We start from the raw sequence: 12,287 nt of genomic DNA, 5'->3' as shown, positions 1-12,287 counted from the left end.
AAACAGGAGATAATTTCTACGCAAGTCCCATTCGATTGTGCTGAAGAGGCTGATTATTGTTTCTTTTCCGCGACGTTGATTGATTCTCTCGCTGCGCTAACTTCGTAAGCGGCAAAGCGGCTGTCATTACCTTGACTTTTGATAGTTGTATTGAAGTAATAATGTATAATTATGTTAAATAATGATGTATAATTACAGTCAATTATAATAAAAAGTAAAATTGCAATTAAATAGCGCGCGCAAAGCGCGCGTCTGTAATGCTAGTGTATATTGAAAACGCAATATTTTGAGTAAAAATATACGCTTTATCCAAGTTGTCAATCAGTTGATCTAAGCGATTGCATGTTCTGCACCATGCAAAGTAATTAATTTAATTAGTCTAATATATCTCATTATAGACTATGTTCAGAAGAAGCAGCTTTGCAACTGTTGTAAGATTTTTTAATTCGATTGATTTATACATATACATTTAGATTTTACAATCGTGCACGATCTCTGACCTCTGACATTTGCTAACAAGTAAACTGTTTCAAATGTCAGCCGCCGATTTATTTTATACTTTAGATTTTGATTCAAGATACCAAAAGATGATTTTTCATGCAAAAACTAATTGCTCAATATTAACTATAGCGCTTATACACAATATCTTATATTTATAATAATGGAGTAAAATACTTCAGAAATAACGCATTTCTCTCAAAAATGTTTCAAACAAAAGTTGCTTGGTTTCGAAGAACATGTAAAATAGTGATTCATTTAATCTAGAAGTTTCTTATTAACAAAGATCTTATTAACGTTAACTAAATTTTTCAAATAATATATATTATATAATTTTTTTAAATCAATTTCTTTTTTACTCTGTTGCTTTATTCTAATGAAGATCACTATTTTACATGTTCTTCGAAACCAAGCAACTTTTGTTTGAAACATTTTTGAGAGAAATGCGTTATTTCTGAAGTATTTTATTTTATTATAAAAATAAAATGTCATGTATAAGCGCAACAATTAATATTGAGCAATTAATTTTAACATGAAAAATCATCTTTTGTTATCGAATCAAAATTCAAAGTATAAAATAAATCGGCGTCTGACACTTGAAATAATTTATTTGTAAAAATAAATGTGCTAAGTAAGCACTATAATATTTGCTTTTGATCAACATTTGATTGATCAATTATAGAATCAGTATCTTTAATTCTGACGCAAGCGAATAACAGTTAGTGTATTTCGCAAAAATAGATAAGATAAGAATAAAAAAAGTCGATTCGATATGATCAACCAGAAATATAAAAAAATATCACACTTGTACAATAAAACGTAAAAATACGTAAAAGTACAGACTGAGTTGTGCGAAGAACTACAAGTAATAATAAAAGAAATAAAAGTTATCTAATAATAAATAAATTGCAAATTAATTGACATTTAATAAACTATATTAATTATTTTTACAGAAAATATAAACACATACATAAAATAAACGAAAGGTTTATTATTAATCGGCTTTGTGATAAGCAGAAAAATGCCTCATTATGCGAATATTCAAAAATTTTTATTGCACTATATTATATATATATATATTTACATATCAACATATATATATTTATTTGATAGTTGTGTAATGTTGCAAAAATACTTCAGCTTGATGGATTCCTGTCTCGTAAGCTCCGTGTGTCGTCGAGTAGAACTCGTCATGCGTAGCTTCACCGGCGAATAGTATGATTGGTAGATTCTGCTATATTTCCAAAATTCAATTTTACAATCAATTTTAATTTAAATATCAAGAAAGACTATGAAATTTAACAAACAATTGAGATCATAAAACGCCTACACAGGACAAAGCGGATCTTGATGCTTTTATATAATATTAGTGTAAATCTTACAATTTTCGAATCATATAACACCACGTGGCTGCAAATCGCGTGCTTCACCACGTATGAACTGAAAATTGTAAGATTCACACTAATATTATATAGAAGCACCAAGATTCGTTTTGTACCGTGTAGGCGTTTTACAATCTCAATTTTGATTTATTTCTTAAATCTATTTTTGCATAACTTAATTTGCATTATCTTAACTATATAATCAAAATATCAAAAGGCTTAAAAATGGAATTATAAAATCTTAAATTTAATATTTAAAAAATGCTAAATAAAATGCATTGTACGATTATCTCACTTTTTTCCTCTTCTTGTCATTTTGCCATATTGTCGCCCAGACTGGTTCGGCCAACGTTCTAGGCGATATGTCATCTTCCTCGCAGCTCTTCGTGATGTGACTGTAACCGCCTCTCACGTACTTATTCCCGTTCCACTTAGTTCGGACGCATTTTTTCACCGGCGGAATATTGCGATATCGCACGTATCGCGTCAACAAATTCATACAATCTTGCGCGATCGTCTCCTCCGACATTTCCTCGATGATGCATGCCCCTCGCCCACCGACCCACACTATAAGAGTGGCCGGATGAATCGGCAGAACGTCGAATCCTGTGAGATCCTTGGTCCATTCCGGCAAGGACTGGTGATCGGTGTCCCTGCGCCAGAGTAATTGAAAACCATTCACGCCCCTTTGCCACCAAGGTTCGCCGAAGTCCAGGAAAATTTTGTTTATCGTTCCGAAACCAAGATTCTCAATAGCGACACTCAGACGACTCGGTAACTGCGGCTGGAACATCTTCCGATGATTATCCTTCAAATAGCCGAGCGAGCAAGTGACGATAACCGCATCGGCGATGATTTGAGTACCCTCGAAAGTTTTCACGGTAATCGGAGAATCGTCCGGAGATTTGACGGAGTCTTTCCAGTGAATGGCCTCCACGGGGGTGGACAAACGCACCTTTCGCTTATCCAGACTGCCAACGAGATGATTCGTCAAAGAACTGTAGCCAGACTTGAAGAGCAAATGTTCCGGACCGCCGACATACTGTGGAAATTGTTTTTGTTATACGCAGTGCTTATTTTTGTAACATTTCTTTAAAATTCAGTTTACCTTAAATTTTCCCCAAAGAATCGCCGATAAATCGTCTAACGAGTGGCAGCAGTTATCCACCAGAAGAAACCGCATGTTCCAATCGAAAATTTCCTCCTTCATCATCCTCTCCGTCGGTGAATCGTTTCTCTCGTGTAAATGATCCTCAAATCTACTTCTCATGACTGAACCAATATTCTCCAGTCTCTTCAGAGGTTTTTGAGATTCGCAGAGTTCGTCCGAGACGGTTCGCACGAGGTCGTCGACTTCGCGAACCAAGCTTTCGCTCATTACCGTTCCATCATCACGTAAGAAAATTCCATCGCCGTCCGTACCTTGAATGTTCGATAGTAAATCGTTGTTGATACAATACTGAGCAAGCCTGCTCTTGTCACCGTGTAAAAATTGCGCACCGCAATCTATCCAGCCGTTACCCCATGAAATAGAATGAATTCTTCCTCCAACTACGTTTTGAGCTGTGGAATAACATAGGATAATCCTGGAATTTTTATTTATTTTTTTTTAATCACAATCAGATATATTTTGCTAAATTCAATTAGATAGGGGGCTAATGGGCCGTGCTAGTTATTTTTGCAAGTTATATATTAGTAATATATATTAGTTTTGCAAGTATTATATTAATTTCGTATAATTGTGACTATTAATTTATCTGTTCAATACGTTTGACATTAATAATATTGTCTTATTAAATATACCATATCGTTTTCAACCACAGAAATTAAAAGACGCTGTGACAGACAATCATACATTTACATTACCAACATGACTTAGCATAATTTCAATTTTTTGATAAACTCAAACAAAAAATGAGACCATTGTAAAAAAAAGCGACAATTATAAGATTCCAATAAATTATAAAAGCATTGGCGGTTTCCATCCAACGAACGACAACAGGAGAACAAGAAATTCTACTATAGGAGTCAACCGACATATAATAAGCAGCGAGTGTTTAACGTTTATAATTTGCGTAACGACATTATTTAAAACACTGATGATGACCGACGTTAAGAGGTCGAAAAAGAATGTTTAATAAGACAATATTGTTATTAAATTGTCAATGTCAAACGCATTGAAGAGACAAATTAACAGTCATCATTATACGAAATTAATACTTAATTAATAATACGAATATACTCGTAAGCTTTCGTTCTACTATTTATTTATATTATAGATTATCTTAAAGATTTGTTAAACGAATCAAATCGAATGAATGATTAAATAAATTCTTAAGATATCATGTGCGTACCCTCGAGAAGAAGATAATCCGTGAATCCGGCATCCTCCAAAGTTTTCGCTGCCGCCAATCCTGCAATTCCTGCGCCTACTATCACGACCTTCGTCCTTTCCATTCTTCTCGCGCTCGTGTCAATCTCTATCCGCAACGCTTTGTCGAAGTTGTCTATCAGTTGATCTAAGCGATTGCACGTTCTATGTCATGCAAAATAATTAGTCTAATATATCTCACATAGGCTGCGTTAAGCAGAAGAAGCTTTAAAACTGTTGTTCAAGATACTTTAATACGATTTGTTTATATTTAAATCCGTGAGGCACTAAGGGCAAAAACAAATCATATGAGGTATCGGTCTACAATGAGAATTTTAAACCCTAAGAAGTAAGAAATAGACCAATCGTAGTCTAATATGAGGAGAATAATCAGTTATAATTGGTCAATATCTTAAGATGTGAAGCAAAATCCTTATTGTGGATCAACAATACAGAATCTTATAACAGTTACAATACTGATTCTTCTGTTAAACGCAATCATTAACATACATGTACACATACACATATATTGTTTGCTGATTTTCTGTAAGTTTATTCTAAGTCATAATTCTATTTTATAAGAGCTACATATAAATAAATTGCACAATTTATTTAAAGATATTCTCAATGCAGTAATGGCCTACAACACAGGAAACACGAGAATAATAACTACATATAAATAATAAATACAATAAATAAATTCTTACAAATACGAATATTATTTCTCCGTTAATGTTGTGACATATATTTCAATAAAATTTCCCAAATATTACATAAAATTTACAATTTATCATAATATACAATGTATTTTTATACAAATGCTTAAATCTTACAAACAAGTACCCTGTAGTCGCTCATATCTTAAAAATATTCGCCTGTTGCGAACATTGCAAATTGCAAACACATTTTTAGTTTTCCGTAATCCATTCGTTACAAGGTTGTAGTTGCAGAAGATGTAGTTAGAGATGGGAGTTTAATTGCCTAAGAAAAATGCATGCAATCAATATAAATATAACTGCAAAATTATTTGTGCACGATTTGAAATAGATATGTTCAAAAGTAACAACACATAAGCAGAGAAGTCTTCTATTAAGTCTCATGCAAAATAAAATATATACGACTCAAAGTTTGATAAGCATAATAACATAAAACGCAAAATGAAATTGTGCAATAACAGCAAATATAAGTAGATAAAAATTATTAATTTACATATAATACATTGTGCATTACACAAGATTGTACATCTTTATAAATTAAATTTTACTTAACAGATCACTCCCTTTTTTTCATTCAATTTTATTAAACTGGAAAAAATTGAAAATTTATAATTTGAAAAACATAAGTTTCAATAAAAAAAAAAGATAAAATATTTTTTTCGAGAAAAAATATTTAAAGACTCAATCTTTTGTAATTTTTTGAAGCGTCTTCCATTAAATAAAATGATCAAAATGTATTTGAGCATTATTGTAGTTGTATTATGATGCTGTGTTCATTGCTTTTGATACCAAGCTGCAAATGAATTTCAATTGATATTATCTTACCTTTCAAAATCGATTAATCTATTCGCTTCACGGAAACCAGTTTCTACGGCGCCATGCACAGTGGAATAATAATGATCATGTGTAGCTTCTCCAGCAAAAAGAATTACCTAATTATGATTCGTTTCATTAATATTTGTAATAGTCTTTCTTTTATAATACGATTCTACAGATAAAAAAACGTACATAAGATAGAAATACATATGTATACAAACTAAAAAGCTAAAAAGAAACGAGCACATCTTGGATATTATTATCAAAATAAGAAACTAACATGAAATAAACGATGAGAAGATTATTAGATTAATTATATATTTCAAACAATAATTTGCATAATAATTAAAAATATTATAATAATTTTATTTTGGGATTACGTACAGGTTTGTTTCCAGTCATAATTGGTTCGGCTAGATCTCTCGGTTTTACATCCATCTGCTCGGAAAGCATGCTTTGAAAACTATACGAGCCTCGAAAATGTTCATTGGTATACCATTTAGACCTAAAAGTTTTAAAAAAGAAATTTTAAATTTTATAATCTAATTGTTTTTTTTTTTTTCAATTATTTCCAATGGAAAATTACCTTAACATTTTTGTTGGCTTCACAACATTACAACGATTTTCCAATGATTTTTGTAATAATAAATACAATCCGTCAAATACATCAGCATCTGATAAGGTTTCTATATGTCTCGCGTTTCTGCCAGCTATCCAAGCACATAAAAGATTCGGCTGATAAGCCACAGTGAAAAACGAGAACACATCGCAGAGCCACTCGCTATTCTAAAACAAATATTTGACGAGATTGATTAAAAGACAAAAAAATCGTCGAAATTGATTTTCAATAATAAATTATTGTTCGCTATAATCTCTAAACTTGGGTAAAATTATATACAAATGTTTGCTTACTTGACCATAGGTTTGCAAAAATTCCTTCTCATCTTCTTTCGACCAAATAAAATCAAAGCTGGCTTTACCCTCTGGCCACCATCTGTACGGAAATTCGAGGAAAACTTTGTTCGCCGTTCCAATATTTAATCCCTGATAATATAATGATGTTAATATTAATTGTAAAATAATGTCATGTTTTATTTTACAGTATTATATTATTAATAAAACCTCTATCGCGTGTTGTTTCTTCTGCGACAAAGGTGGCACGAATATCGAGGCATGTTTCTCCTTTAAAACACCTAGAGACCCAGTAAATATAACATGCAATGCCGAGTACTCGCAACCATCTCTGGTAATCACCGTCACATTCTCGCCTGAACTATAATTGATAGTTGCCACAACTTTACCGAACTCTATCTTTTCCATCACTGGCAAACATTCCTCTGCATTTGGAATCTTTTGCTGGGAAAATAATTACATATACGTGATTAGGAAAAAATAATAAACAAGATATTTATTGATCATATATTATTTTATTAAAAATAAAAGTTATTAAAAATGCATCAAAAATTTATTATACACTTGAACATTAATTTCATTTTCAAATAGTGATTGCTAATTTTTTCGTTGATAGAATATATTTAAAATTTCATTGACATCTTCAGCGTTTCGTAAAACGTTACTTTTTGTGCAACGCGATTTCCGATCATAAAGTATTGTATAATTTCTTACCAATAACAGATCAAAAATCGTTTTATAACCACGCTCCTTCCAATTCATCAAAGTATCTCCTTCGCATTCCCAATATTCTGTCAAACGCTTTGCAGACACATCGAACCATGTGTCGCTGCATTGTATAGAGTTTTCCATCTTTTCTATCCAAGATAGATATTCAGCAACTCGAGTACGAGTCGTGAAAGGTTTTTCGTCAAATTTTTTATAATATCTAGAACATTAATATAATAATTAAATTAATTTATTACATTAATCATAATATACAACTATTATAACATTAATAATTTGGTTTATATCTTTATACAATATTTTATCCTAAATATTAAATAAATGTATAAAATAATTAAATAAATTATAAATTTTTTTATCTATCTTTTCTATCTATCTTTTTTATCTATCTTTAACTACCATTCATTCTCTCGATTGTTATAATATTTTATGAAGTATCACTCTATTAAGTAACATATATTAATTTTGTGTTTTATTATATGCAGTGTGCTTATATGTGAGTATCCAAAAAAAGATTATTTGGAAAATTTATTAAATTATTGGCAAATTATGTTGAAAAAAGGCAAGAGTTTTTATAGTTCATATTTTGTCTGTTTCAAATTTTAGGCGGGTAGATGGCAAGGTGATGAATCATCAACCTTGTACCAAATTGTGGTGGGGATGCACTAACTGACGTCTAACTGCTGACTCCAGCAGCTTGTTGCAATCATTCAGTCACATATGAGGAAAGCATAGCCTCTAATAGTGATATTTAGACTCTAATAGACTAAGTTGTTTAACTTGAGATCTATATTTTTTTATATAGATCTTTAAAATATTTTAATCATGGAAATGTATTATATATGTACATATAGTCTCCATAAATCATTGCAGGAGCAACCACAGCAGTAATGCAATCAAATCCCACTGATTACTTTCGACAAAAACTTTTACTGTTAATTAAGCGAGAGACAGTAAAATGTTTGCAAAAAGGTAACAATATATCTAAATCTCTATTATATGTTAGTATTAATTTTATAATCATACAAGTGAATTTATTATCATAAAGGACAATGGAAGTTAAGTTCTTACAAATTTAGAATTTTTAATTACTGAATACGCGCAATTGGGAGTGTCATCTTGAGGAAAATGTTCAATGGAAGACGCCAATTCTAGGAAAATAGATCCGGAGCTGGAGGAGCTGAGGAACGAAGTGAACGGACCACCAAACTTAGATATGACCATTGTGAATATCCAGAAAGAAGCATCGCGCATTCACGCTGCGTATTTGTTCGAGCATATTGGCAAAGCTACGCTACAGAAACTGTGCTTGTTGCTGAGCTCTACAGCAACAGGGAAGATCTACGATGGATGGCAAGAATTTGGAGCACACATGGGCTTGACGATGGAGCAAATACGCGTGAGATTACTAGACATATATATGACACTTGTAATAAGTATGCAGATTTAAGCTAACTCATACGTTTATAATAATAATAATAATAATAATAAAAGTATAATATATTATAATGTCATTTTATTGCCTAGTGTATAGATTATGATTTCAAAGGACTCCAGGATCCAACATATTACGTTCTTTTAACTTACGTGCAATCTCCGGAAGCAACAATGGACAAAATTTTGAGTGCTTTGCAAAAAATGCAACGACTCGATGTGATAAATCAAATTAAAGATTATGTGCATGATCTAGTCAATGCTGCGTCACAAAATGTCATAAGCCACGATGGTAAAGTAAAGAACAGTAACTTTCTTTTTCTACCGTTATAGAATCATATTCAAGTTAATAAATTTAGAAAATATATTTTAAAAAATATAATAATTATATGTCATTACATTATTTGTTTTATATATTTAGGATCTGAAATCATTCAGCCTGGACATATACCAAGAGCACCATTAGTTCTATGTCCCATTTTGACAGTAGAATGCAAAACCACGGGAATGAAAGAAAGCGAATCAATGCACGCACTACAAGATGACCAGCAGAAAAAGGTTGCTCAACCATAATATTCATGAAAATTTCTTAACAAAAAGCAAGATTTTAAATTAATGTTTTTTAAATATTAACCTTTATCGTATCAGCATGAACAAAAGTATGGCTGTATAGTTATGTTGACTTTCGCTGATGACGGTTTGCCAACCGCTGAGTGCATCATGAAAATATTCAGGTCCAAACAACCGCGAATCGGCGTGCTTATATTGCAAGAGCAAGAGAAACAAGTCTATAGTCGAGCTGAAGAATTTATAGACGATTGTTTCAAGCAGGTAAATTAATTTCTTTTTTTTTTTATAGTCGAAGCTCTTGACCTGCTGGAGAGAAGCAGTCCTATGAGGACTTGGAATTTCTTCTAATTTTATTACAATTGCAATTTTTATGAAAAGAGATTTTAAGCCTTTTATTCAATCTCCATTATGGAGAATTAAATTTTAGGTCTTTCTGAAAAATTGAAGTTAATTTTTTGAACAACTTGATTATTCTTTTTCTAAATTATTTCATTATACTTTCTTTTAAACTTAACTAATATTAAAATTATAAATTAATCTATTTTTAGGTCGATTATGTTATTCCAATATTAACAAAAAGGTACATCGAAAGTATCAATAATCCTGTCAAAACATATGAACAGATGCATAACAGTTTGGATACCAAGTACTTGAAGTACATATATTCTTTGTTGAGATACGAATACATGAGGAATCAATGCTCCAACAATCGTGTGAGGTACGTATAAATTGATAAATCCTTGATAGGAAATTAGTAGATAACAAATCTACGGCAGATTTTTGATAGGTATTCATGATAGAATATCGCTTATATTTGTTTAGGTAATATGAAAGTATACAGAATGTAGAACAACTGCCTTTGTTAACTTGCTTTTGCTTCTGTTATCAGATGTATCGTGCCTGATAAAGATGTTTATACGATTGTGCGATCAAATCTGCATCCCACGTTGCAAGCATGGTTTCGAGAAAGTGATATCGAAAATTTTGTGAATAATATTCTCTTCCATAAAATTTGATGACCATAAGTGCTTAGACTCCCGATTAGAAAATAAAAATTTTGAACAACTTTTAATAGCTCATATCTTTTAAAAACCTTCTCAAATCTATAATGTATCGAGTTTTTTTTTCATAAAAAGCATTGTGATCTAAGAATAAGTTAAATTTGAAATTTAGGACTTAAAAGTTCTATTGGATAGAGCTTAGATAGATATATTTGAACAGCTATTAAAAAATGTAACTTTTGTAAGACCTTTGTATAGCCTACTGATGTGTTTCTGTTAACAAACATATTGTTTATTTTCTAATTAATTTGTATTACAATTAATTAATATATATTCTTAATCCTGAACACGAACAAATGTACTTACTCTCGTATTAAATAATCTCCAAAAGATCCTCTTTCCTCTTTAAATTCTTCCTTCTTTGCTTTATCCAGAATATTATAATAAATCGTCAGAGCTTCGCTGCTTTCCTCGCAGGGCATTATTTCACCCTTAATGGTGACAAATTCATGATTGCTAGGATCGAAGAGAGCGTCGAATGAACTCAGCAGATCATGTTTGGAGGCAAGATCGAACACCACGTTTCCAATTTGTCCATGGACCCATTGAGCTCCGAGATCTACCACATTTTCACCTGAAAATATAAAAATTTTAATCAAAATTTTCCAAAATATTCAAAGTTTTAAGGATTCAAAATAGAAACTTATAGTTCATTATCAAAGATAATATGCAAAGCTAAAATTCTCATTGAGGCAAGATTAAGTTGAGGAATTATTATTTACCAAAGTTTTTGGTATATATTCGGCCACCGATCCTATCATTGGCCTCCAGTATCACAAAATCGTTCACTCCTCTCTGCAACAGCCTCGAGGCAGCAGCAATGCCAGCTGCGCCCGCTCCGACAATCACAATTTTTACGTCTTTGGGCATGTCGCAAGCTCTTGACAATTGCACTGCACTCAACAGTTTTATTGCACCGTCGACGGAATGTCACTGTGTATTGTCAGAGATAAACGTGAATAATGATCTTAAGTGAGCTTGAATTGGCTCAAGCAGATAACGCATCGGATTAGCCAAATTGCTGGCTAAGAAAGATCAGAGTGTTATCTTAACACGAGCAAAACAAACTGGCGATTTGCAATCTTCTTAAATCTTAAAGATTCTATAAAGCAAGAAACGATACGCTAATCTCGAATTTAATCTCTCTATAATGTTGTAAAAAAGTTAAAAGGAGTAAATAAGATATTGGAGTAAATTTTATCGCCATCGCGTTTCGTCTATTAAATTTAATCCCGGCAGTTGTATTTCATGTAACCTATCATTATCTATTACTTCGCACACATCTGATCAATTTTATTTTAATATTAAGCGTATTACAATGAATTTTTATTCAACACTTCGGGTTAGAATGTCAAGCGAATCCTCCGTTGAGACTTGCCAAAATGCAATCGCAAAGGGGCAAAAATACACATTTGCTTTTTCGCGGAGGAGCAAATATCGATGAGTAGCCGAGAGCGCGACGGTGAATTAATGCAGTGAATCATTCTCGAAAAACAAAGATTTGCCAAACATCATCGTTTTCAACGATTACCACAATTTGCTTACATTCACAAACGTTACCACGTTTACTACATACGGACGACCATACCAAACTGACAATTACATGCGCAGTGAAGCGAGCATTAGCAGACGCTTATCGGACCAGTCACATACCTATCTACGATAAGGAGAATCGTTAGATCCCTTTTGGGAAAAGAGAACGATAAAAATTAATGGGAAGAAATCTTCTGTAATAGTAGATATTGTAACAGATATTACATTTTACAGATAGAAAATTACTCTGTTGTATCTTGAGTCGATT

General features: G+C 31.9%; 2 protein-coding genes across 3 annotated transcripts; one reads left to right on the top strand and one right to left on the bottom strand.

Moving 5' to 3' along the window:
- Positions 1-1,599: 1,599 nt before the first annotated feature.
- Positions 1,600-12,125, bottom strand: LOC105450124 (lysine-specific histone demethylase 1 homolog 3-like). Its single transcript, XM_011689808.1, is given in 12 exon segments — positions 1,600-1,732; positions 2,176-2,922; positions 2,989-3,443; positions 4,235-4,416; positions 5,793-5,899; positions 6,168-6,288; positions 6,370-6,569; positions 6,696-6,827; positions 6,906-7,139; positions 7,410-7,623; positions 10,793-11,060; positions 11,209-12,125. Coding segments are annotated over 12 exon segments (3,075 nt in total). The 5' UTR covers positions 11,492-12,125; the 3' UTR covers position 1,600.
- On the top strand, positions 8,083-10,497 carry LOC105450123. 2 transcript variants are annotated; one of them, XM_011689807.1, is made up of 7 exons: positions 8,083-8,393; positions 8,577-8,820; positions 8,949-9,147; positions 9,277-9,413; positions 9,504-9,686; positions 9,974-10,143; positions 10,315-10,497. In XM_011689807.1, exons 1-7 carry the CDS (start codon positions 8,380-8,382, stop codon positions 10,439-10,441), a joined length of 1,074 nt encoding a protein of 357 aa, XP_011688109.1. In that variant the 5' UTR covers positions 8,083-8,379; the 3' UTR covers positions 10,442-10,497. The 2 variants fall into 2 exon arrangements, with proteins under 2 accessions (XP_011688109.1, XP_011688108.1); XM_011689806.1 differs by having other exon boundaries at positions 8,949-9,162.
- Positions 12,126-12,287: the final 162 nt, after the last annotated feature.

Source organism: Wasmannia auropunctata, unplaced genomic scaffold (genome assembly GCF_000956235.1).
Source record: "Wasmannia auropunctata unplaced genomic scaffold, wasmannia.A_1.0 LD336069.1, whole genome shotgun sequence".
In the NCBI taxonomy this organism is placed as follows: Eukaryota; Metazoa; Arthropoda; class Insecta; order Hymenoptera; family Formicidae; genus Wasmannia; species Wasmannia auropunctata.
Note: the sequence above shows the minus strand (reverse complement) of the source record. Positions and strands in the feature narration are given on the sequence as shown.

Coding starts and splice junctions, on each gene's coding strand:
- LOC105450123 (XM_011689806.1), top strand. Junction 9,414..9,503: donor AAGATGACCAGCAGAAAAAG/GTTGCTCAACCA, acceptor TTATCGTATCAG/CATGAACAAAAGTATGGCTG. Junction 10,144..10,314: donor TGCTCCAACAATCGTGTGAG/GTACGTATAAAT, acceptor TTCTGTTATCAG/ATGTATCGTGCCTGATAAAG.